This window comes from Poromitra crassiceps, assembly GCF_964638095.1.
Source record: "Poromitra crassiceps genome assembly, chromosome: 4".
NCBI lineage: Eukaryota > Metazoa > Chordata > Actinopteri > Beryciformes > Melamphaidae > Poromitra > Poromitra crassiceps.
Window position 1 is genome coordinate 46,248,941 of NC_139626.1, and position 27,442 is coordinate 46,276,382.

At 45.3% G+C, this 27,442-nt stretch overlaps 2 protein-coding genes across 2 annotated transcripts in view; one reads left to right on the forward strand and one right to left on the reverse strand.

Moving 5' to 3' along the window:
- The first annotated feature begins 2,544 nt into the window (after positions 1-2,544).
- LOC310775361 (sodium/hydrogen exchanger 9B2-like) overlaps positions 2,545-27,442 on the forward strand; it is a 29,796-nt gene continuing 4,898 nt past the window's right edge. The window contains exons 1-8 of the mRNA XM_083635512.1: positions 2,545-2,683; positions 11,042-11,249; positions 12,172-12,342; positions 14,533-14,675; positions 16,475-16,602; positions 18,359-18,534; positions 21,379-21,485; positions 23,942-24,091. Of these exons, the coding sequence (XP_083491638.1) occupies positions 2,561-2,683; positions 11,042-11,249; positions 12,172-12,342; positions 14,533-14,675; positions 16,475-16,602; positions 18,359-18,534; positions 21,379-21,485; positions 23,942-24,091 (1,206 nt within the window). The 5' untranslated portion in view covers positions 2,545-2,560. The remainder of the gene's footprint in view (positions 2,684-11,041; positions 11,250-12,171; positions 12,343-14,532; positions 14,676-16,474; positions 16,603-18,358; positions 18,535-21,378; positions 21,486-23,941; positions 24,092-27,442) is intronic.
- LOC310774917 (kelch-like protein 10) lies at positions 25,549-27,297 on the reverse strand (the record flags this gene model as incomplete). The annotated part of the gene is made up of 1 exon (XM_083635012.1): positions 25,549-27,297. The coding sequence occupies one exon, from the start codon at positions 27,295-27,297 to the stop codon at positions 25,549-25,551; it is 1,749 nt and encodes a 582-aa protein (XP_083491138.1).

Here is a 27,442-nt window from a genome sequence, read left to right on the forward strand (position 1 = left end):
ATCACTGCCACCATGTTCAGCTTCTTTTTCTCACGATATGAGATTTCATCTCAACGATACATATTGTCACGTTTTGATATCGCGATATATTGTGGGACGATACCCCCCCCCCTCCCCCCATCCCCCCCGCCCCTTCCCCAGTGGTTATCTATTGAGTGGCAGGTACAATTTGAACATTCGCTACAGATAAAGAAGGATAAAGGATAAAGGATTGCCAAAACGCAATTCGTTTTTTTGTCCTAGGTTACTTACCTATGCCTGCTACCCCTCCTGGGGAATAGGCCGCCGACACGGGCTTTCCAGCCATCTCTGTCCTGGGCCTTCCGTTGTAGCCCATCCTTTTGGTGTCTACTTCAAGGGCCCAGCGCCACATGTTTCACCACCAGGTGTCCTAGAGAGGCAAATAAATAAAAAAGTATGCAGTTTGGCTCATTGTTGACTCCTCCTGTACACTTGATTATTGTGCCAATAAATGGATTCGACTGGCTAAACAAGTTGTATGTCACTTTTTCAGAAGGGGTGTGTGTGTGTGTGTGTGTGTGTGTGTGTGTGTGTGTGTGTGTGTGTGTGTGTGTGTGTGTGTGGGGGGGGGGGGGTATGCCTAATATTGTAATGTAAGGTCATGTTAAAAAGTAACGAATTACTTTTGATACTAAGTAAAGTAATTTTACTACTTTTTAAGGGAGTGATAAAAGTAGCCTAGTAAGAAATGTATTACACTTGCTGAGTAGGCTAATACATTAACTTGCCCAACACTGATTTTGAGTGTCCTAGCCCTGATAGCCGATTCATCTAGTGACTAGAGTGACTAGTGACTAGAGGGTCTGTGTCGTTTCCCTATCCCTTTGTCAAAGTAGCCTAGGCCTACATGCAGTTACAAAATATACATTGCAAAGTATAGGCTAAACTAGTAAAGCACGCACTAAAGTAATGTTAAAGTCCTACTTTAATATGGGTCTATGTTTTGAAACAATTTAGTCCTTCTTTCAAAGTTGCTGATTTCATTATGTAAAACGTCGGCGATGCACATGGCCGGTTAGCTCAGTTGGTTAGAGCGTGGTGCTAATAACGCCAAGGTCGCGGGTTCGATCCCCGTACTGGCCATAAGCCTTTTAAAGTAGGAGTGCTTGATACAAGGTGTTCCACTATAAATCTCTCATTTTTGTGTGATACAATACTAGTCTCTCAAACTAATTTGAAGTCTAGTCCTGGAGTCCATTTTTGCTAGTCAAGATTCAGAGAATGAGAAAGAGCCCTGTCAAAATGGGTAATGGTAAGTTGCTGTAAAATCATCCATGACGAAAAAATAAGTTCACTAGGCTAATACATTTAGGATGAGAGCAAAACTTTAAATAGCACGTAGTACGTAGGCCACATTGTAGAAGACACGACGAGTCATTCTACAGTCATTACAGAACTGTAAAGTGGTGTTTCTCGCCACGCGACCGCTAGAGGGCGCCGTTGCGCCACTTTTGTAACCAAGCGTCATGTGTTGCAAAAAAAAAAACCCCACACATTATCAGCAATGGCGAAAATGAAATGAATTTATTGTATGCTAGATGATAAGCAGCTAACTTTAACGTTATTCTTTCGAGAGCTATTTGCCTTACAAGCAAGCAAACCCATTTCAAAGTCAGCATCAGATTCTGACGCACGTTACTAGCAGCGTTAGGTTGTTGATTGATGGCCTCAGACAAATGAATGACTATTTCCAGTATCTCACAGATACTGTGGCGTCCAGAACAGAAGGACATGTCCTTCACGGAATTAAGAAAAGAAAGCAGAGGAAAGCAATGCTTGCAGCGCAGAGGTAAGCCGTGACGTTGTGAAATATACGTACCCGGTATAACCTGTTTTAATAATGGGCAATGTATTTATTTTCTACCTGAACTGAAGTTAACCTACTCGAACCACTGGATCGCTAACTTTCACGTATTAACCGCTATGAATGGAACCGTGTGCGTGCAGCTGTCAGCAGGGACACGGAACACATAAAGTACGTCAGGCTGGGCCTTTGCTATGTAGGTAACCAACATACCTGGCTGCTACCTAAAGACCTGACGTTAGCTTGCTAGGTTAACCCTAAACGCATTGGTTTTCAGAGCCCCGGCTAGGCTAACGTAGCTAACATGAACAGCAGCATCTGACCTGATCTGACCTGACCACATGATGCCGTCTCTCTGTGCACAGTGCACCGTGGCGTGATCAGATCTCTGAGAGTCTGCAACGTTACTTATAGCATCAAGGGCGTCTAGCATGTATTTATTGATTATTTATCTGTTAACGTTACCTTTGCAATGAGGCGAAACACACCATTTCATACCATGTTTGCCTACTGCCAATTACCCACCTGGCTGAACCAACAGTAGCCTACTACTATTCTCCAAACTATATTACTTTGTTTTTTTTTCTACTGATAAAAAGGTGCCATATGAATGAGAGCTTGCAGACGTACAGGAGAAGCAGAACTGAAGGAACAGCCCATGAATAGCCAGCTGTCCACCCCTCAGCTGGATTAGAGATAGAAGCGAGGGGAGCAGATATCCTGTAGCTAAATGCCATGGAGGACGCCCAGCCCAAACCCACTACACCCGAGCCAAATCCAGCACCGAGTCCAGCACGTAGTCCGGTTCCCAGCCCATCGCTGGACAGAAGTGCTGTGCCTGCAGTGAACCATGTGGAGGTAACGTTACGGTATTTTACTAACACTCTTCTGTGATCTATTCTGCTTAACTTAGTTTTGTTCAATTGCTTAGAGAGCTTTGAGAATGAGATTGAAAAGTGTGCTTAAGCAAATTTAGCTACAGATGTTGCTTTTGACGTTTTGTTTTGGTACAACAGCATACACAAACGATGCTGCCTTTATGTGATTCATATTCGGGTAAGAAATACAGTATTGGCTACATTTAAACATGATGCTCTCAGCTTCTTTCCTCTGTAATGACTCTCCTTGTTGGCCTGCTGTGTTTTAGTATTCTGTCCTCTTGCCTTGCAATAGTTTGCTAGGAATCATTTTACATTTCAATAGGAATCATTTTACATTTCAATTTTCGTCTTTTAGTTTTTGCTAGTCTACAAGGTCGTACAAGGGCATGGGAATTAAGAGGCTACAGGGCAGCTCTTATCAATTGTCATCCCCCCCAAACACTGTTTTCTCTTTTGTATGGGTGGGACACTTTAGATCTGTTGTTTTTGTATAGATGCCTCAATTATTGTGATGGACCAGCTACTTCTGTTAGAGCCGGATATGAATAAACAATGTCAATCTATCATTGTAATTGTAAAAGTAATTCAAAGTTCTTACCGTGAACAGGGAGCTCTCGGTGCAGGCAAGATGGAGGGAAGTTAAACGGTTCACTTGCATATTCTACCGATTTTGTAATGATACAAAGCTGGTTGCAAATCCGCAAAGTGATCCCTTAATGTGTCAAACTCAAGGCCCGCGGGCCAAATCCGGCCCGGCACTTCATTTTATGTTGCAAGAATACAATTCTATGCTGCATCAAAGACCAAGACCGCCACACGTGGCGAAAATATAGCTATTATAAAATGTTTACTGACTTTTGAACCGCTAAGTTTCCCTGCTTTTCAGTGATATATCACATCATGTCTTGGACATTCAGAAGCTCCATAGTGAACGTGGTTACGCCTTCATGTTCTGCAACATTGATTTGTCAGAGAAATCTGTCATTCTTCCTCTGAGCCAAACATACGTACGCTTAGGTTGGCTTTACACGGTGAAATTTCCATGCAACTTTAGTTGGTTGAAACTGAGGTGAAACCAAGTTGGAAATGATTTGCATGGTCTAAAGCCTGCTGCAACAGACTTGGAACTTGTCTGAAACTCAGCCACAACAGTTGCAAATCTCTCAACTCTGTGAAACTAGTTTCATGCAATAGCCAAGCAAAACGCTGATAAGTAGGCTATGCACTGATGGTTCTCTTCCTATTCTCCAGGATAGCCATAATGAAAGAAAGTTGCCAGCGAGTGGCAGAAGAAAACCTGATACAACACGTCCGAATTGATATGTCCAGCTAGAAAATGATACAAAATAAGATACAAAGATGCAAGTTACAATGAATGAATGACAGTCCCCACTTGATACAGTAATCTACTACAAGAGAGAGAAAAGGAAAAACAATATGACAGATGAAACATTACCAATCTAGCTAGCTGTCTTAGTGAAACAAGTGTTGCATGAGACTTGATTATTTTTGAATTGCTTTGTGTATTAAAATACAAATGTATTCAGATGAAAATTATGTTTCATGCAATTTGCAACCTACAACTAGTTGCCTGAAAGTTTCACCGTGTAAAGCCAGCCTTTAGTCCTACTCCCCGTGTCCTGATGGTGTGCAGTCCTCAAGCGATTGTTTTTATTATTTTCCTCTGGAAGAAATTGCTCTCTTCATGCAAAATAAATGAAAACCTTTGCTCGAACTGTCAGATCCAAACTGGCTGTGTGATTTCGCCATGTTGTGCGACATGACGGAGCATCTCGGCTAACGGAACCAGAGGCTGCAGGGCCGCAAACATGTTATAACAGGGGTGTAGGCTACTGTACGACACGATGACAGCTCTCCAGCTGAAACTGCTCCTATGGAAGTCTCAACTCCAACAGGACAGTCTGCCCACTTCTTGTCTGTCAGAGCATGTCAGCCTCATCGTGCATTCCTTTATAACTGGGAACTGGTAATCTTACCGGTTCAAAGTTCATGAGCTGGGACGTGACATCACTAGAGCTGGTATTTCCCATTCCAAACTCGTAGGAGTCTCAGCAGCCCCGACCTAAAAAAATCCAAGATGGCTGCTCCGCGCAACAATAGTACCGGTAGTTATAATCGTATAAATGCTATTTAGCACTTCTGTCTTGTTTGTGTCTGGTTAAATCAGCTGTACACACAGCACGGCCTACTTCTATCTGTGTGGACATGAGGCTGCAGTGTTTGTATGCGCAAAATGCCACGAAATGCCTTGTTATATCAACTGTTATTGCTAACAATGACTAGCCTGGCTAGCGAATGGATCTGACCAGTGAACAGTGAGATCTGACCAGTGAACAGTGAACTTCCCCAGCTCAACTTTTCTGCAAATGGAATGCTAACAAAACGGATGTGACGTCATTTAGCCTCCACGTCCCAGTTCTTTTGCGATAAAGGAACGCACGATCAGTCCCAGGTGCTTCTCTGACTTCAAATCACAGCAAAGAACCATATCTTTGTCAAAACCTTCACCCTTTTGGATTTGAACCAACCGATGCATTTGGGATTTGAAATATTGCCTGTAGGCTGCACAAACTGGAACAACCCTTATTGTTAATGTTATTTTGACTTTATTACTTATACTACTTTGTATAAATTATATAATAGCTGTACAGTTGAATGTATATTTGCCATGATTAAGCAGTGCAGCCACTTCTATAAGTGACGTGTGTGTCTGTCCGTCCGTGCGTTATGGCCGAGATGTGAGCAGGGGATTTGAGCAGTGTGCCGAGATGTGTGTGAACCCTGTAGCCTAAGCCCCTCCCCCGACTCCACGCTCCACAATGGCATGGGGTGGGGGGGGGGGGGGGGGGGGGGTGGGGGGTGAAAGGAGAGCAGAGCGGCTGGAGGTCGACAGACAGACAGCGGCACAAAGACACACACACACACAGACACACACACACACACACACACACACACACACACACACACACACACACACACACACACACACACACACACACACACACACACGCACAGTGCCGGGGAGAGGGGGGTGGGGGAGAAGTCTATGGGTCCGACCTGCACTAACCTGCACCACTTACTTCAACACATGGGTGTGACTTTTTCATAGAAATCTGCTTTCAGAGCTAGTTATTGATTAAGTTATTATTATGACTAAGACTAAAACCAATAATCAAATGCAGAGGCAATTAAGTAATATGATAACAAGTAGATACATTTATATAGTCTTACATTTACAACCGGCCCTTTGAGGGCAGCCATAATGCTGATGTGGCCCAGGATGACCTTAAATGTTTAATTTGGTAGGACTGGTATCGAAAATCGAAATCAAAGCTATATAAGCAACAATAATTATTTTTCTGTCTATTAATATGTCCCATTGATGAGGGATATTGTTCAGATTCAGAGGTTTGATATATCATGTTTAGGGCTTTGAACAGAGAGGTTTGATATATCATGTTTAGAGCCTTGAACAGAGAGGTTTGATAAATCGTGTTTAGAGCCTTGAACAGAGAGGTTTGATATATCATGTTTAGAGCCTTGAACAGAGAGGTTTGATAAATCGTGTTTAGAGCCTTGAACAGAGAGGTTTGATATATCATGTTTAGAGCCTTGAACAGAGAGGTTTGATATATCATGTTTAGAGCCTTGAACAGAGAGGTTTGATATATCATGTTTAGGGTCTTGAACAGAGAGGTTTGATATATCATGTTTAGGGCCTTGAACAGAGAGGTTTGATATATCATGTTTAGAGCCTTGAACAGAGAGGTTTGATATATCATGTTTAGGGCCTTGAACAGAGAGGTTTGATATATCATGTTTAGAGCCTTGAACAGAGAGGTTTGATATATCATGTTTAGAGCCTTGAACAGAGAGGTTTGATATATCATGTTTAGAGCCTTGAACAGAGAGGTTTGATATATCATGTTTAGGGCCTTGAACAGAGAGGTTTGATATATCATGTTTAAGGCCTGGAACAGAGAGGTTTGATATATCATGTTTAGGGCTTTGAACAGAGAGGTTTGATTAGGGCCTTGAACAGAGAGGTTTGATATATCATGTTTAGGGCTTTGAACAGAGATGTTTGATATATCATGTTTAGGGCCTTGAACAGAGAGGTTTGATATATCATGTTTAGAGCCTTGAACAGAGAGGTTTGATATATCATGTTTAGGGCCTTGAACAGAGAGGTTTGATATATCATGTTTAAGGCCTGGAACAGAGAGGTTTGATATATCATGTTTAGGGCTTTGAACAGAGAGGTTTGATTAGGGCCTTGAACAGAGAGGTTTGATATATCATGTTTAGGGCTTTGAACAGAGATGTTTGATATATCATGTTTAGGGCCTTGAACAGAGAGGTTTGATATATCATGTTTAGGGCTTTGAACAGAGAGGTTTGATATATCATGTTTAGGACCTTGAACAGAGAGGTTTGATATATCATGTTTAGGGCCTTGAACAGAGATGTTTGATATATCATGTTTAGGGCCTTGAACAGAGAGGTTTGATATATCATGTTTAGGGCTTTGAACAGAGAGGTTTGATATATCATGTTTAGGACCTTGAACAGAGAGGTTTGATATATCATGTTTAGGGCCTTGAACAGAGAGTTTTGATATATCATGTTTAGAGCCTTGAACAGAGAGGTTTGATATATCATGTTTAGGGCTTTGAACAGAGAGGTTTGATATATCATGTTTAGAGCCTTGAACAGAGAGGTTTGATATATCATGTTTAGAGCCTTGAACAGAGAGGTTTGATATATCATGTTTAGGGCCTTGAACAGAGAGGTTTGATATATCATGTTTAGGGCCTTGAACAGAGAGTTTTGATATATCATGTTTAGAGCCTTGAACAGAGAGGTTTGATATATCATGTTTAGGGCTTTGAACAGAGAGGTTTGATATATCATGTTTAGAGCCTTGAACAGAGAGGTTTGATATATCATGTTTAGAGCCTTGAACAGAGAGGTTTGATATATCATGTTTAGGGCCTTGAACAGAGAGGTTTGATATATCATGTTTAGGGTCTTGAACAGAGAGGTTTGATATATCATGTTTAGGGTCTTGAACAGAGAGGTTTGATATATCATGTTTAGGGCATGGAACAGAGAGGTTTGATATATCATGTTTAGGGCCTTGAACAGAGAGGTTTGATATATCATGTTTAGGGCCTTGAACAGAGAGGTTTGATATATCATGTTTAGGGCCTTGAACAGAGAGGTTTGATATATCATGTTTAGGGCTTTGAACAGAGAGGTTTGATATATCATGTTTAGGGCTTTGAACAGAGAGGTTTGATATATCATGTTTAGGGCCTTGAACAGAGAGGTTTGATATATCATGTTTAGAGCCTTGAACAGAGAGGTTTGATATATCATGTTTAGAGCCTTGAACAGAGAGGTTTGATATATCATGTTTAGGGCTTTGAACAGAGAGGTTTGATATATCATGTTTAGGGCCTTGAACAGAGAGGTTTGATATATCATGTTTAGAGCCTTGAACAGAGAGGTTTGATATATCATGTTTAGAGCCTTGAACAGAGAGGTTTGATATATCATGTTTAGGGCTTTGAACAGAGATGTTTGATATATCATGTTTAGAGCCTTGAACAGAGAGGTTTGATATATCATGTTTAGGGCCTTGAACAGAGAGGTTTGATATATCATGTTTAGGGCTTTGAACAGAGAGGTTTGATATATCATGTTTAGGACCTTGAACAGAGAGGTTTGATATATCATGTTTATGGCCTTGAGCAGAGAGGTTTGATATATCATGTTTAGGGCCTTGAACAGAGAGGTTTGATATATCATGTTTATGGCCTTGAGCAGAGAGGTTTGATATATCATGTTTATGGCCTTGAGCAGAGAGGTTTGATATATCATGTTTAGAGCCTTGAACAGAGATGTTTGATATATCATGTTTAGGGCCTTGAACAGAGAGGTTTGATATATCATGTTTAGGGCCTTGAACAGAGAGGTTTGATATATCATGTTAAAGGGCTTTGAACAGAGAGGTTTGATATATCATGTTTAGAGCCTTGAACAGAGAGGTTTGATATATCATGTTTAGAGCCTTGAACAGAGAGGTTTGATATATCATGTTTAGGGCCTTGAACAGAGAGGTTTGATATATCATGTTTAGGGCTTTGAACAGAGAGGTTTGATATATCATGTTTAGGGCCTTGAACAGAGAGGTTTGATATATCATGTTTAGAGCCTTGAACAGAGAGATTTGATATATCATGTTTAGAGCCTTGAACAGAGAGGTTTGATATATCATGTTTGGAGCCTTGAACAGAGAGATTTGATATATCATGTTTAGAGCCTTGAACAGAGAGATTTGATATATCATGTTTAGAGCCTTGAACAGAGAGGTTTGATATATCATGTTTAGAGCCTTGAACAGAGAGGTTTGATATATCATGTTTAGGGCCTTGAACAGAGAGGTTTGATATATCATGTTTAGGGCTTTGAACAGAGAGGTTTGATATATCATGTTTAGGGCCTTGAACAGAGAGGTTTGATATATCATGTTTAGAGCCTTGAACAGAGAGGTTTGATATATCATGTTTAGGGTCTTGAACAGAGAGGTTTGATATATCATGTTTAGGGTCTTGAACAGAGAGGTTTGATATATCATGTTTAGGGTCTTGAACAGAGAGGTTTGATATATCATGTTTAGGGCCTTGAACAGAGAGGTTTGATATATCATGTTTAGGGTCTTGAACAGAGAGGTTTGATATATCATGTTTAGGGTCTTGAACAGAGAGGTTTGATATATCATGTTTAGGGCCTGGAACAGAGAGGTTTGATATATCATGTTTAGGGCCTTGAACAGAGAGGTTTGATATATCATGTTTAGGGCCTGGAACAGAGAGGTTTGATATATCATGTTTAGGGCCTGGAACAGAGAGGTTTGATATATCATGTTTAGGGTCTTGAACAGAGAGGTTTGATATATCATGTTTAGGGCCTTGAACAGAGAGGTTTGATATATCATGTTTAGGGTCTTGAACAGAGAGGTTTGATATATCATGTTTAGGGCTTTGAACAGAGAGGTTTGATATATCATGTTTAGGGCCTTGAACAGAGAGGTTTGATATATCATGTTTAGGGCCTTGAACAGAGAGGTTTGATATATCATGTTTAGGGCTTTGAACAGAGAGGTTTGATATATCATGTTTAGGGCTTTGAACAGAGAGGTTTGATATATCATGTTTAGGGCCTTGAACAGAGAGGTTTGATATATCATGTTTAGAGCCTGGAACAGAGAGATTTGATATATCATGTTTAGGGCCTTGAACAGAGAGGTTTGATATATCATGTTTAGGGTCTTGAACAGAGAGGTTTGATATATCATGTTTAGGGTCTTGAACAGAGAGGTTTGATATATCATGTTTAGAGCCTGGAACAAAGAGGTTTGATATATATCATGTTTAGGGCCTTGAACAGAGAGGTTTGATATATCATGTTTAGAGCCTGGAACAGAGAGATTTGATATATCATGTTTAGGGCCTTGAACAGAGAGGTTTGATATATCATGTTTAGGGTCTTGAACAGAGAGGTTTGATATATCATGTTTAGGGTCTTGAACAGAGAGGTTTGATATATCATGTTTAGAGCCTGGAACAAAGAGGTTTGATATATATCATGTTTAGGGCCTGGAACAGTCCAGTCACTGTTTACGAAGATATGCAACTCCCTCCATTGCTAGAGGGCCAAAGTTTCCTTGGTGCAATAAATAGCAGTAAGTGGACATTGGAGCCCTGCAGTGGTTCATTTGGTTCATTTGTTTCATGATTTGTTCACCTTTGGATCAGCACCTGCCCTCTTTGGTTTGGATATGCGTGCATACTCCTATTTCTATTTTCTACAGGACCAAAGTTCCATGTACTGTAACTGTAACAAGGTTTCAGAATTGTGGAGATTTTCAAAAGCAAAGCGAGGAGTCTGCGGGTTGTACTTCAGAAAAGATTCAGATTCAGAGAGCTAATTTCCTGCATTCGGGTGACTTTTTATATAATATATAACAACGTGCATCTGCATCTTTTAATCCCCTCTATGCTCCACACACAAATCAAAGCCTTTAAAACTTTAAATGTGAAAGGTGAATTCTTCTCCCACCATGACTGAAACTTTATTTTTCTTCGTGCCCTCTTTTCCATGCTATACAGGTGTATTCAGCTCTTAACCACCACTGAACTAATAACATCATCACCGTTTACATGTTTGTTTGATTGCTGTCTTAACTGTGTCAGAACATGCAGCACATAGGCCGCACGACTGAAGAATCATTATCTCCTTTCTCCAGCACCGCAATGAGACCCAGATCCAGGTGGTGGGCCGGCGCTGCTCCAGTCCAAATGTCACAGAGGAGACCACCAACTTCATCCCCCACAAGCCTGCAGGGGATACGGGCAGCGACACAGACCCGCCAGCTGTCTGCTGCCCCTCGCTCCACAGGTTCTGCCCATGGTGTTGCCCACCAAGCGGCCTCCTGGCCTCTGTCATCACCAAAGGTAGGCGGAGGGAGGGGCTGTGGTCTGAGTCACCTTTTTAGTGGAAAATTCGAGAGGGACCTGGGCGCAGACAAAAGGGCGGGACCTCGACACAGAGATCCCTCAGCAGCGGAAGTTGGTCTTCTTCGTGGACCATGTGCAAAGTCACATAACATTTTCCTTATTTAAGCCTAACCCAAGAAGGAAGAAAACCACCTTCCGCTGCTGAGGGACCTGGGTGCCAGGTGGAGGTTTTGTCTGGTGCCCCCAGGTAGTCTTGGAAAATTCAGTATGACATGTATGAATTGAAAGCTGCAATATCATAGTCAGATACATCCATTTAGCTATGGCTATCAGCAGTGTCCAATGAAACAGATGTATGGACTAATGTGATGATGGGGATCATTACAATTTTGTGCATCGTCTACACCCGTCTAATTCAATTGGCCAGTGTTGAGCGTGATTCCATTTAATTGGTCACTGCACTAACGAGCCAGCAGTTTGGGCGCCCTAAATGTGGAAGTGATTCTGGACCTGTTCGTGAGCAGTCCCAATGCTACCATTTTTTTCAAAGTGCGATGTGTAAAACAAAAATCTGAATTACTCATTTATTCCATGTATATTTAAAAGTAATCAAGTAGAATATCTTATCATTTAAATTACTCGATTAAGAGTAAAAGTATACCATTATTTATACCATTATTTAAAGTACAAATTAAAGAAACAACCTATTCAAGTACTTGTACTTGAGTACTTTCCACCTCTGGCAACCTAGTGGAATGTAACAAGCTTGGCAGTGAATAAGGACACATAAGCTATCCATCGATGTTGAACTTAGCAGTTTACAAAGGGGGGCAATTGTTTTTTCATAAATCACTACAGTGCTTGACATCATTGTTGGCAGTGACATAAGTCCCATGGACATCTGACCTGTCTCCTCCAGTCCTGTTGGCGGTGGTGCTGTTTGGAGTGGTGTGGTCCATCACAGAGAAGGAGTGTCTCCCAGGAGGCAACCTGTTTGGCATCACTGTGCTCTTCATCTGTGCAGTCACCGGAGGCAAACTAGTGGCCCTCATACGCCTGCCCAAACTTCCCCCCTTCCCCCCACTCCTCGGTAAGACTGAGGATGCTGTGTGTGCGTGTGCGTGTGTGTGTGTGTGTGTGTGTGTGTGTGTGTGTCTGTCTGCGTGTGCGTGTGTGTGTGTGTGTGTGTGTGTGTGTGCTGTTGTTGAAATTGTTTTTGCTTATGCTATCAAAAGGGAAAAGACTAGCTACTTTTTCTTCAAAACAATGAGGCAGACTCAACTATGGCAGCAATCTAAATGTTCTCTCCCATGGGTCACAGGAACCTTTCTGTAGACAGCGTTTCCCACAGGTGGGCAGTTTACTTTGGAGGTGGAGGTGGAGGTGGAGGTGGAGGTGGTGATGGTGATGGGGGGGCTGAAGTGGAGCTGTTCTGCTGTTGACATTTCATTTAGTGAACCCAGGCAGTATCTCAGTATTTCAGGCATGTCTCTCTCTGGTATTCACCTTATTCTTTGCCCATACAAGGACGCTTGGCGTCATTTTGTAATCGACTTTCCTTTTTAGACACTGAAGTAGATGACGCCTACCGTAGTCATTTTTAGACTTGCCAAAAAGCTGTTTGCAACAACAAAAAACTGTTATAAAGTTCTAATATATTTTTTCGGATGAGAACATTCCAAATATGTGACCAGTTAGTTCATCAGAATAACGCCTATTTGGAAATATTTAACGAGCAGCGAGGATTGGGAGCGCTGGCTGTGCTGACACCGTGTCGGACTAGCTGACGCTAGTATCTGTCAAACCCTACTGTAGGCTACTGGCAGTGAGAAAACACTGTCGACGTGCTTTTGTAACTAACGTTAAATGCCGACCGGGTACAGCCATCGGCTCCTCGCAGCCGTAATGCTATGAACATGTAACTGAAGTTGGCCGCAGTGTAGCTGCTGAATGTTGCCAAACGTCATTCATAGTGACATTTTGTTTTGAAATTGGCCGCCAACTAGCGCTGAACCGGAAGAACAAATACAATTGCGGGGGTAACGCGGAAGAGAGAAAAGGTGGGCGTGGTGAATAAGGTGAATACGCCACTGACACTGACTGGCATTAGCTAACTAACTCGCTACTGTATCATTAGCTGACTATTACTGTATCCGCCCATGTGATTATCGCTACTTTAGTGAAGTACAACAGATGTTCCCTTCACTGCGTCTTAAAGCTGCATTCATCGATGTTTTTGTGTTAAAATAAGTGTTAAATTGCTCTATACTCTGACAGCAATCACTGAAATAGAGTGAGTGGTCAGTAACTTGGAACCCCCCACTGTCCTCTATCTCTCTCCTGTAGTCCTGAATGCAGCTTTAAGGGCGATGAATTATGGTCATTGTAGTTCACCAATACTGTATGCGTTCAGTGCCTGAGCTACATCGCCAAGAAACGCCTCGTTTGACCACCAGCTTTGTGCAGCACAGCACCCAAAAGGCCTCAAACAAAGATGTACTTGGGCAGCTGTTCATTTACCGGGCTGGGCCATCCAAATATGATAGGAAACACTGCAAGAAATGTTCCACTCATCTGGCATACAGAGATGATCTGCCCACAGCAGAGTATTATTTGTCTTAAGCTATTTATTGCTCCATTTGGTGATATTTAGAGATACGGAATATACTGACCGATTCATTCCACCCCTTTGTCCTTGATCAAAGTAATTGGTACAGTAGGGTGAGAGGGGAGTACCCGGTACTCTGAGAGTACTGCTGAGAGGATCGGTGTACTATAACACAACAAGGAAGGTTTTCATTTCATCAGTCTGAAGACTAATAAGAAGTTATCTCTCTCTCCTTCTCTGTCTCTCTCTCTCTGCTCATTAACAGTTTTAAACTCTTGCTCTGTCTTTTATTCCTTCTAATATTACAATTTGTCATAGTTTGTTCCTTTTTGGATCTTTTAGCCAATACTCTTTGATAGCTTGAGAATGCATCAAAACTCTCTAAAGATTTACCTCCAGTTTTCATTAGACTTCAACAAATTCCTATTGCAGGTTTTGATTAAAAAACTAACCAGTAGAGAGCTTTTGTTCAAGCAGGACCAGATATTTTTCTTGAAATGTCAAGACGGTGTTCTTCTCAGTCAGGCGTCCGCTCGGAGCAGCTGAACAACAGGTCATGAAAGTGATTCTTGTTCTGTAGCTGCGTGAGAGACAGCTCTAAAGAATACACACGATTGTACTGTAATAACATCTCACCTTTCCTCTGTCTCCCCCTCTGTGGTGTTGCTGCAGGCATGCTGCTGGTGGGCTTCCTGCTGAGGAACGTCCCTAAGATAACAGAGGCGGTGTATATTGAGAACAAGTGGTCTGCGTCCCTGAGGAACATTGCGCTGGCTGTTATTCTGGCCAGAGCCGGTCTGGGGTTGGACCCCTCGGTACGTCGCTCACCCCACTGGGGAAGTTTGGTTTCTGCCCTCCAACATTTGAAGAGATAGACTGTTTATATCATGGGGAATGTTCTTGTAGATGACGTGGAGAGCTTGTCATTGTTTTTGGGGAGTGGGTTGAGAAAATGAGGCCATATCGTGAATTTCACATCAGTAATGTCCCAGCTGTAAGGGGATCTCCCACAGCTAAACAAGTGAATAGTAAACATGTTGTCCCCCACCACCGGTGGTAGATCCAGCCATGCGGTCACTCCCAGAGCCGTGTATATAGAAGAGTCGCGACATCTCCATTCACTCCAATCGACCAGTTTTTTACTCTCAAGAGTTCCAGGAAGTAAGGTTCTAGAACAACATTTTTTTTTTTTTTTTTTTTTTTTTTGAATCAAATTGTACATTATCAGCTTTATTTTAGCATTCAAAAGTAGCACGAGACTCCTTCCTGGCTGTTCATTGCCTAATGAGTCACCCCTTTTGGTCCTCCGCTGATAACACTCTCTCTAAATTGCTCTGGTCAGACCCATTCGTTGTCAATGTCACCACTTAGTGGCAGTGGCACGAGTCAATGTTACAGTGAGTGTGACTAACAAACGAAGGGAGACGGATCCATAGTCTCCCCTTTGGTGGGGGACAATGAAAGTAAACGCTGTTATTATCCCCCCCCCCCCCGGGGGGGCGCTATGGATCAGCCTCTGTCCGTCCGTCCACCTGTTCGTTCATTAGTCAAACTGAAATGTTGACTCTGTGCCAGAACCTGAGAACCTTGTGGACTCAATCACAGGATCAGAGAGCCAGACATTTAGAACTGCACCTACTAAACACAAACTTTAACTGAGTAATAGAGTATGGAGTTGTATTAAATGTGACGATCGCAGCCAATCGAGCTGCAGAGGTCAGGACCGTGAAGCTGGTGGGCCAGCATTCCAGCATCCCATGCTGGAATGCACCAAGACAAAAAGCCACAATGCATCTTGAGATTCCCAACCCCCTGCCCGCCTCACACTTATAAATACTGGAGCTTTTGCAGCCACCTGGGCTCCTGTTTCTCTTGCATGGTTCTCAACTCGGGATCGGTCGATGCCTCTAAGGAAGAGCTGTCTTATTTAAGTTGTCCCCCCTCAAAGGGGACAACATGGATTGGTCCATGGCCGCTAGGGAGCAGCATTGGCATGAATAGGACTGACCCAAGGTTGGAACTACATCACTGGTGGTGACAACATGTTTACTAGTTGCTTGTATAGACTAGTAGGGATGCACGATATATCTATCGGCAATCATATCGGTATCGGCCGATGTTAGTCATTTTTTAATATATCGGCATCGGTCCGATGTTGCAATGGTAATATCGGTTATCGGTATTGGCCAAAATGTACACATTGAGAGGAAACAATGTGGTAGATCTATGATTTATGGGCTTTTCCAAATGTTTTGGAAATAAAGAAATGTATTACTTTTTCAAATTCAGTCTTTACAGATTCAGATTTTTTATTATCATAGAAATGTGTTTTTATACAGATCATATCGACATCAGTAAATATCGGTTATCGGCCACAAGAGCAATGTTAATATCGGTTATCGGTGTCGGCCAAAATCTTCATATCGGTGCATCCCTACTATGGACGGTTTTCACGGACTTGCTGTTGCTAGGGAACAGTTTGGAACCTAGCTTATGTCCTGTCAGTTATTGTACAAGCAAACACTGCAGCAGGAAGTAAGCTGGGGGCAATTTAGAATGTTTATGTTGTAGAGTTGAAACTGTCCATATATAATGTCTGTGTCTCTGCTGTCAGGCTCTGAAGAAAGTGAAGACCGTGTGTCTGCGTGTGGCGATGGGGCCCTGCTTGATAGAGGCTAGCACCGTGGCCCTGGTCTCTCACTTCCTCATGGGCTTGCCCTGGGTGTGGGGCTTCATCCTTGGGTAAAAACACCACTACTGTTTCACCCTCACTGCTCCAGCTCCCCATTTTCTATTTCATGACATGCTCTGCCTCACATCCAGCGTTAGGAAGCATAGACACAGTTCCATTGAGGAGCTAGATCCATTGTTGTCAGAACTGATGGGAATGAAACACGTTGCTATTTCAATTTCCCATTGTTAATTCCCACTTTGTCCTTGCTCTTCTTTTGTGTGTGTGTGTGTGGGGGGGGGGGTGGGGGACTACACTTTGATAAGGAGGGCACATTAGACTAATACTACACACATACTACATGCTGTACCTAAAAGGAAACCGCTCCCATACTAGGGTTGGGGTATATGTCAAGTTGTTCAGCCCATCAACCGATTGCCAGCGTTTTGCGAGGTGTTTGGAGCTTCCTCCATGGTTTGGATGTGTGTGTGTTTATTTGTGCTTTTAGAACACTAGGCATCTCGCACGCGATTCCTAGGCTTGGCCCCGCCCTGCAGCTCGCCAAGCTGGCCCTGCAGCTCAGCCACTGCGCGGCCTCGCCCACAGCTCGGCTGTTGCGTGGCCTCGCCTGCTCTATTGGCATGCACAGCGCAACTTTGCATCACTGATGTCACTGAACTTGACATCACTCACTGATGACATCACAATGATGTCACAATGTCTATGACATCATCGGTGATGTCACAATTGCCCGAGTGTAACCAAAAACCACAGTGCTCGAGTGACATCACTGATGATGTCATAATACCTATTACGTCATCAGTGCCTATGACATCATCAGTCATGTCATAAGATTATTTTGGTCGATGATGCCATAGACATTGTGGCATCATCAGTGGGACAGAAACTGAAACAGAACAGACAGAGAACAGACAGAGATTGCCCATTTGCTCCCTTTTATATAATTAAAAAAAGATAATTGCTGTGAAATTAGAAAAAAACTTTTAATCCCTACATTTCACCGTTGTGCGCCGCTCGCTCTCCCCATTCACTGTCAACCTCGCTCGACCACACAAACACTATCTCGCATTGGGGAGGGGGGAGGGGCCGTGTGCAGAAAGTCAGCCAGTGGGCCTAAACAGCAAGCTGAAGTCCGCGCACAGGAAGACCTGCATAGTATGACTTAAATACTGTCATCACGTACAGCTTTTGAACCTATGATTTAGGAATTGACTTGCTTGCTTTTCTGCACCCATCGATCGGACAGCAACCAAAGATGGCTCAAACATCTTTTATTGGAAAAACGGAAACAATCTGATGTTCGTTCGCATCGACGCATCCAGTTAGTAATCTGTGTAATAGAGGTCTGCAACCCAAACCCCAAGCCACCCAGAAACAAACACACACACACACACACACACACACACACACACACACACACACACACACACACACACACACACACACACACACACAGAGTCCCTCGGCCCCTCCCCGCTGGCTGCAGAGCTGCTGTGTCTCTATTGGGGCATTCCTTTAAAACTGGGAAATGGGAATCTGACGGTTCAAAGGTCATGAACGTTGACAGTGCTCGTATTTTCTCCCCAAAAACTCGTAGGAGCCTCAGCAGCCCCGACTTCAAAAATCATTTAAGGAGTCATGGCAGATACAATCTTATCAAATGTTGAGCTCAGTATCTGTGCCTCATGGTGCTGGAAACCTTCCACCATCTGTCTCTGCACGTGCATGCAAGGCCTTAACCCCGGCCTAACCCCACTTCCCAGGGATAAGTCAATGAATAAATAAACTCTCTGTCGCCCCCTGTAGCTTTGTGCTGGGAGCTGTGACTCCAGCAGTGGTGGTTCCCTCCATGCTGCTGCTACAGAAGGACGGTTACGGCGTGGAGCAGGGCATCCCCACCCTGCTGATGGCCGCAGGCAGCTTTGACGACATCGTGGCCATCACTGGCTTCACCACGTGCTTGAGCATGGCCTTCGCCGAAGGTAGCCAGGGAGGGAGGGAAGTGTGTGAAGAGAGGGAGAGAGGGAAGTGTGTGAAGAGAGAGAGGGGGAGAGGGAGGGAGGGAAGTGTGTGAAGAGAGAGAGAGAGAGAGGGAGGGAGGGAAGTGTGTGAAGAGAGAGAGAGCCAGGGAGGGATGGAAGTGTGTGAAGAGAGAGAGAAGGAGAGGGAGGGAGGGAAGTGTGTGAAGAGAGAGAGAGAGGGAGGGAGGGAAGTGTGTGAAGAGAGAGGGAGAGAGCCAGGGAGGGATGGAAGTGTGTGAAGAGAGAGAGAAGGAGAGGGAGGGAGGGAAGTGTGTGAAGAGAGAGAGAGGGAGGGAAGTATGTGAAGAGAGAGAGAGGGAGGGAGGGAAGTGTGTGAAGAGGGAGAGAGAGGGAGGGAGGGAAGGAAGTGTGTGAAGAGAGAGAGAGGGAGAGAGAGGGAGGGAGGGAGGGAGGGAAGTGTGTGAAGAGAGAGAGAGGGAGGGAGGGAAGTGTGTGAAGAGAGAGAGAGAGGGAGAGAGCCAGGGAGGGAGGGAAGTGTGTGAAGAGAGAGAGAGGGAGAGAGAGGGAGGGAGGGAAGTGTGTGAAGAGAGAGAGAGAGAGGGAGGGAGGGAGGGAAGTGTGTGAAGAGAGAGAGGGAGAAGGAGAGAGAGGGAGGGAAGTGTGTGAAGAGAGAGAGGGAGGGAGGGAAGTGTGTGAAGAGAGAGCGAGGGAGGGAGGGAAGTGTGTGAAGAGAGAGAGGGAGGGAGGGAAGTGTGTGAAGAGAGAGAGGGAGAGAGGGAGGGAAGTGTGTGAAGAGAGAGAGAGAGAGGGAGGGAGGGAGGGAGGGAAGTGTGTGAAGAGAGGGAGAGAGGGAAGTGTGTGAAGAGAGAGAGGGAGAGGGAGGGAGGGAAGTGTGTGAAGAGAGAGAGAGAGAGAGGGAGGGAGGGAAGTGTGTGAAGAGAGAGAGAGCCAGGGAGGGATGGAAGTGTGTGAAGAGAGAGAGAAGGAGAGGGAGGGAGGGAAGTGTGTGAAGAGAGAGAGAGAGGGAGGGAGGGAAGTGTGTGAAGAGAGAGGGAGAGAGCCAGGGAGGGATGGAAGTGTGTGAAGAGAGAGAGAAGGAGAGGGAGGGAGGGAAGTGTGTGAAGAGAGAGAGAGGGAGGGAAGTATGTGAAGAGAGAGAGAGGGAGGGAGGGAAGTGTGTGAAGAGGGAGAGAGAGGGAGGGAGGGAAGGAAGTGTGTGAAGAGAGAGAGAGGGAGAGAGAGGGAGGGAGGGAGGGAGGGAAGTGTGTGAAGAGAGAGAGAGGGAGGGAGGGAAGTGTGTGAAGAGAGAGAGAGAGGGAGAGAGCCAGGGAGGGAGGGAAGTGTGTGAAGAGAGAGAGAGGGAGAGAGAGGGAGGGAGGGAAGTGTGTGAAGAGAGAGAGAGAGAGGGAGGGAGGGAGGGAAGTGTGTGAAGAGAGAGAGGGAGAAGGAGAGAGAGGGAGGGAAGTGTGTGAAGAGAGAGAGGGAGGGAGGGAAGTGTGTGAAGAGAGAGCGAGGGAGGGAGGGAAGTGTGTGAAGAGAGAGAGGGAGGGAGGGAAGTGTGTGAAGAGAGAGAGGGAGAGAGGGAGGGAAGTGTGTGAAGAGAGAGAGAGAGAGGGAGGGAGGGAGGGAGGGAAGTGTGTGAAGAGAGGGAGGGAGGGAAGTGTGTGAGAGAGAGGGAGGGAGGGAGGGAAGTGTGTGAAGAGAGAGAGAGGGAGGGAGGGAAGTGTGTGAAGAGAGAGAGGGAGGGAGGGAGGGAAGTGTGTGAAGAGAGAGGGAGGGAGGGAGGGAAGTGTGTGAAGAGAGAGAGAGGGAGGGAGGGAAGTGTGTGAAGAGAGAGAGAGAGGGAGGGAAGTGTGTGAAGAGAGAGAGAGGGAGGGAGGGAAGTGTGTGAAGAGAGAGAGAGGGAGAGAGAGGGAGGGAGGGAAGTGTGTGAAGAGGGAGAGAGAGGGAGGGAGGGAGGGAAGTGTGTGAAGAGAGAGAGGGAGAGGGAGAGAGAGGGAGGGAAGTGTGTGAAGAGAGAGAGGGAGGGAGGGAAGTGTGTGAAGAGAGAGAGGGAGAGAGCCAGGGAGGGAAGTGTGTGAAGAGAGAGAGGGAGAGGGAGAGAGAGAGGGAGGGAGGGAGGGAAGTGTGTGAAGAGAGAGAGAGAGAGGGAGAGAGCCAGGGAGGGAGGGAAGTGTGTGAAGAGAGAGAGAGAGGGGGGGTAAGGACAATGAGAAGTGCTGAATTACATTTTCCTTTCCTGGAATACGATACCAACTTATCTCCATACCAGGGGAGTGGCATCCAGGGCTGTGACCCTAAGTGTAGGTCAACACCACTGAGAAGTACGTACTAAAACTAACTTCTAGTTTGTCAGGAGCTCAGCAGAGGGTGTTAATATGCTGACTTTGAAATACAGTGACCTTCTCTTGTGCCAAGCCTCACTTGTGTCCTTCAGTGGTAAACTACATTTAATTAAGTTAGCATGCAGTGCTTTCCAGCTTCTCAAAGCAGAGAAAAATGCGGTGCATTGCTTTCCTATGTGGAGGGTGGTAGGAGGTGAAATGCTGCCCCCTATTGGTTTGGATTGTGTAGCCAAATATGTGTGCGTCTGCCCTAGTACTGTCACCTTTATCCCTCTCCATGAGTTTTGCACCCCTGATCACATCACTAGTTTGTCTGGGAAGCTAAGCATGTTTGGCTGTGGTTAGTCCTCGGATGGGAGAACCCCTAGTGTTGGAGGCTTGAACCCCTCTCATGGTCGCTTGTGGCTACATTTGTCCTTGTCTTCACATCATCAGGACATGAAGTGGTTTAATTGTTGTGTTTTAACGCTGCATTTGATGGATCTTCTGAACCTTCCAGGCTCCACTTGGTACAACCTGCTGAGAGGTTTATTGGAGGTGGGAGGTGGCATGGTTGCCGGGATTCTTCTGGGCTTCCTCATCCAGTACTTTCCGAGTGTTGACCAGGTAGGCAAGCTCCCGTGGCACTGCCATGACATTAGCTGGCTTCAATATTTAGAACATCTAAAGACCAAAGCCTGTACGTGTAAAACATCTTGAGAACAGCCAACAAAACAACTTGCCAGACACTGAGAGACATTACTCAAGTGTGTGTTCCACTTGAGGACTTATATCAAGAGAGCACTTTGGCTTCATCTCAGAATAATGCGGAGACATTTTTTGTCGGATAAGAATTTCCTTACGTAATAGAAATGACTGTAGCAGCGCTGCCACAGTACTGTGTATTCACAGCCCACCACAGGCCCCAGGCTGGGAAAGAAATCCTTTAATGTGAATCAATGTAAGAACATAAAACACAATCTGCTGCATTCAGCCATGTGTTTGTGTTAAAATAAGTGTTAAATGGCTCTATATTCTGACAGCAATCACTGAAATAGAGTGTTTCGTGTTTGGTCAGTAACTTGGAACCCCCAACCCCCCGCTGTCCTCTATCTCTGTCCTGTAGTCCTGCATGCAGGATGGACGTATCTCCACAACCGTAACGCGTAGAGACTCACAGATGGCAGCGTTGGATTCGGGGTGAAAAAATACATATAGTCATTTAAAAGCATCGCGATCTGTCCTTCCGTTTACCAGAAAATGTAAACATTTCTCTGATTGGATAGTGGGAGGTCGACGCCAATTTTTATCCAATCAGAGAATTGTTGACATTTTCTGGGAAACGGAAGGTCAGATCGCGATGCGTCTAAAGGACTATATGTATTTTTTCACCCCAAATCCAACGCAGAGCCTGAGTCTCTACGAGTTACGGTTGTGGAGATACGTCCACCCTGCATACAGGGCTACAGGAGAGAGATAGAGGACAGCGGGCGGTTGGGGGTTTCAAGTCACTGACCAAACACTCTATTTCAGTGATTGCTGTCAGAATATAGAGCCATTTAACAAAAAACATTGCTGAATGTACCTTTAACCAAAATGGTTTGTCCTCAAACAGCAGTGATGTAGTGCAGGTTATACGTGGGTATACAGCGTATACCCCCTTTCACAACACAGTGACAACACAGTGGCGAAAGGGGCTAGCCGTGGTCCTAAAGCACCCCCGATGCGGCTCTCCCCTCTGCTCCACTAATAATATGCGCCAACAGACTATTTTTGAGCTTCCCGCTTCGAGTTGCGCCAAGCAGCACAGTGCAGATCGAGCTGGGCAGGAATTCACGACCGAGTAGCAAAATAAAGCATCCTGTCAATTTTCAAAATAAAATCCGTTACTGTATATGTCATGGGACAAACAGTCACATTGAGGGGGGACCAATTTGTTAGCAGGGCACCACAAGAGCCTGCTTTCAATATAATATGCATCCCTCAATTACTTTACTTTACAATGCTTCCATTATTTTGGCAGCTATAGGTTCCAAATAACTGTTTGAAATTCTTGCGTCAATGAACTAATACAGTAATGTTCTGCAGGTTATGGTAGTGTTTCCAGTTTCCATTGTTACATTTATAGCCTACAGTATCATTCAAACACTACACCCCACTACGAAGTGAAGAGTCCCAGGGACTTCTCCAGGGACCACGACAGTACACCACTGTCAAACAGTACTATGTAAAATGTCAACTACCTAGTGCTTACACTAGGCTTGCTGCAGTAGTCGTGTTACCGGTGTTACATGGTAGTGGGGCATACGCCGATTACATAACATGCCCACTGGTAACACGGTTTGTTTTTATGGAGGAAGAAATGAAAGAAAAACTCCCACCCGCTCATGCCAGTTCCAGCATGCGCCGGGGTAAATTACAAGCGCTCCCTCTGGGCTGCAGTGTGGCTGCACTGTTCTGATGAGACCAGCAACTAACGTTAGTTAACGTTATACAACACAAAGTATGCCCTCCTCATACACATGTAGGTAAGACCCTTAGCTAAGCCTGCATGAGCATTCTGTTGTCACTGCGGGCCATCTCTGGAAATGTGCTTTTTTAGCGCAGCTAAAAGTCAATGCTATCTTAGCATCATTGCTAGCGGGAGGGAGGACTTACCCAGCATTCACAGTCATTGCCTGCTTACTGCTGCCTGCTGGTAATGTTAATCCCATGTCAGAAAGTCTCCAGGTGTGTCGCTAACGTTAGGTTCTTTTGAGAAAGATTGTCTCCACGGGCGTTGTCTCGAGTCGGATGCAGCCATGAGTTGTGAGGCAGCCAGTGTTGTGACTGTGAGCGTCCAAGCTAACGTTGCACAGCAGCAGGGAGGGGCTGACTTTGACTGGACAGTGGAGGCGCTTTTTAGTTTTTTTTCCCCTTTATTTTGACGGTGTCACCGGTAACACCGGTGTTGTCACGTGTTTATTACCCGGTGGGAGGCCACGTTGTGGCCGTGGATTAGCCTATACTGACAGACTCTTGTGAATGTCTTTCCGTATATATATATATTCTATATTTAATTGTTAATCATCTTTTTCTCCTAGAAACACCTTGTGGTGAAGCGGTCTTTCTTGGTGCTGGGCCTGTCTGTCTTTGCTGTGTTTGGCAGTGGGGTGGCAGGCTTTCCTGGCTCTGGAGGCCTCTGCACCTTAGTGCTGGCTTTCCTGGCCGGCCTGGGCTGGGGGACGGACAAGGTAAAAACATTTGCATGTAATATCTGTAGAACATACGGAGGTAAGTTCATGGGCCACGTCACCTCACACATCATCTCACTGTCATCAGGTCCACCGGGGCCACGTCACCTCACACATCATCCCACTGTCATCGCCACCTCATTCATGTCTCTGCACATGGTCTATCGTGACCTCAGTTACTATTTGTAACAGCAAATGTTTCATATTTCATCCTGTTTAAAGAGCGTGGAGCAGGTAAAAAAAAAACATTTAGAGTTAGGACTCAAGATTCTTATGAAAATACCCCCCAAAAACAAAAACAAAATTAAAACATGCGCCCAGGGCAGAAATGTGGAGGAAAAAGGTGGCATTATAATGCACATGTTAAAAAAAAGCTATCTGTGCAGATAACACCTGTGACAACACTTGGCCTACTGTACTTACTGTAATAATAATAATATACAGTCAATGTGGACAGCAGGAAACTTTCCAAAACACCAGATGTACGATAATTATCATATTTGTACGATAATTTACCACCAAAACCAATAGCATTTTGACCCTCTGTCTGGTACGATAGTTTGACAGTGCCCAGAATGCATTTCGGCATTGACGGGAGAAAAAGAAAACTCAGCTCCATTTACCCCCCAAAGGCAACTTTTTACTTTCCGTTTAGGTTGGGCTCTATCTATGGTTAATATGGCACGTTTCAGCAGTCAAACGTAACTAGTAGTAAAAACTAGTTGACCCCCAATATGCAATCGGTTTTTCAAAATAACGCCTATTTGAAAAGATAATTTTGGGGCCAACCATCTCAGCTCGTCTAAGCCGGCTGCAGAATGGTCTGAGGCGGATAACTTCATCGTCAGAGATGGACGCAAGTGGCACTCGCTGGAGCTCAAGAGAGCAGTTTCACCTACAGAGGGGAGGAGTTTTAGCTGCAGAGTGGAGGTGATGTTGGTGATGTACTATAGTGAGCGGCCTCTCGACGGGCGAACAGAGCGGGACAGACGTACCGGGGCGTACGGAGGTAAAGTTCCGAGGGAACATTTATTGATTATTGTGTATTAAAATCGTCACAGGTGTTATTGCTAGATTTGAGGGTTTTTATGTGCGCGTGCCAGATGCTTCACAAAAACCAGTCTAGATGCAGCTATGTGTGGGGAAAAACAAAAAACAAAAGAGAATCCTAATTGTTACATAAAGGTCCCACATATTAATGCAAAGTGGTGTCTAACCTACACCATGCTCTGTGTCTGCATCTCAAATCTCACATCACGTCCCACTTGACCACCACTCACGGTTTACCGTGACCCCATTTACTACATATTTTATGATGTCACGATGGAGTCTAAACGCTAAAAGACTTCAGATTTCTATAATAATCATTGTGCACATGTAAATTGTTCTTTAGCACATGTAAACAAATAGTTCACCAAAGAATGAGTCTCTGATTGAAAACTGTGTAGACAAGTAGGTCATGGGGTGGGCTGCTCAGTGCCGGGGGTGGGCAGGGCCGGGCGAGGCGCAGCGTAATCGGCCATGTTGGGCAGCCCATGTGCCACGCAGCAGCTGACCGCTCTGCGTGCGATCTCCATATTTTTGACCTTGTGCCACTTGTTGGTGTTCCTGTCATAACGCTCCACGTTGGAGCAGACCATGTTGCCGTTGAAGCCTCCACACACAAACAGCTGGTCGTCCAACACCTCGATGCCATAGTTGCTGCGTGGATTAGGCATTTCGGGCACGGCGCTCCATGTGTCGGTCAGTGGGTCGTAGGCCTCGGCGCTGCGCAATCGCTCAGTGCCGTCGAAGCCGCCCACTGCATAGATGAGCTCTCCATAGGCGATGACGCCCAAGCCGCCGCGTCTGCTGCTCATGTTGGCGATCAGCGTCCACTGGTTGGTGTCTGGGTTGTAGCACTCAGCTGTTTCCAGGAAGTCCGTCCCATTAAAACCACCGCAGATGTACACTTTGCCATTGAGTACTGTGGCGCTGGCGTCGCTCCTCCGCTCATTCATGGGCGAGAGCAGAGTCCACTGGTTGGTCTGAGGATCATAGGTCTCAGCACTCTGGAGCCGGCTATTTCCGTTGTAGCCTCCCATGGCATAGATCTTGCCATTCAGTACTGCCATGCTGACATAGCAGCGGCGATCATGCATAGGCCCCACCTCGTGCCAGGTGTGGGTACGGAGGTCAAACTTCCGCACAGTGCTTAACTCTATTTCATCGAAGCCGCCAGCACAGTAGAGGATGCCATTTAGGAAAGCAGTGGGGGACAGGAAAGCCCGGGGACGCTCGTCATGGTTTGTAACATTGACCCAGAGCTCTGCACAGGAATCATATGCCTCAATGGCATTGGATGGACACACATCGTCACTCAAGTCTCCGACGACCAACAGGACGGCATGAGGCAGGCGCGGGCGGGTCAGAGGTTTGGAGGCTCTGTTGACAGTGCCTACATCCATGGCCCTCTCGGCGTCGATGATGACGGGATGGCACTCCGCGTTGTCCTTAACCAGACTGTTGTCCTTCACCTGGTTGATGAAGTAGTCGGTGGTCATCAAGCCCAGGCGGATCTTGGGCAGCAGCACCGAGATGTCACCTTCACGCTCCTCGGGCGAGTGGGCGATCCAGCGGAGTACGACCTCGAACGCCGTGCTCTCCCGCCTCACGTTCAGATCGTCCCGCCCCAGGATGTCCGTCAGCTGCTCCAGAGAGAGTCCCAGGAACTCTTCGGAGGCTGCGGCGATCTGCTCAAAGTGGGCCAGGATGAAGCAAAAGGCCTTGCGCCTCAGATCTTGGCAGTTGTAAAAGTCCACGAATTTAAAGATGCTGATGCAGGTCTCTGGGCAGAGCTGCGCCTCCAGGAACTCACAGCAGAAGTGTACGACGCACATGACACCGAGGTAGTGCGCTGCTATCAAGAGCTCACGCACGTTTTCTTCGGTGACCGGGACAGAGCGGGTGTAGATGTACTCTAGGATGAGCCGCATCATGTCGGCCGACACGGGGCCGGGGATATCATAGATGTTGTCGTCGTTCCGGCCATGGGTGAAGAGAGTGCGGAAGGATTCACTGCAGGTGCAGAGAATATTCTTGTGGGCGTTGAATTTGACGCCATCGACTCTGATCACCGCATCACACAGTGGTGACAGTTCCAGACGCTGCTCATTAAGCACTGACCAGATTGACCTTTCTGCTTGTTCATTGATTTTGTTCAACATGTTCAATAACTTTTTTCGACTAGTTGATTTTGTCCTAGAGGTCTCATCAGCTTACAGTCCTAGTTATAGACTCTGCAGGGAAGGATTTTTGACATCACTGAAAGATGTCACAATGTCTATGACATCAGGGTCTGTCATAAATCTG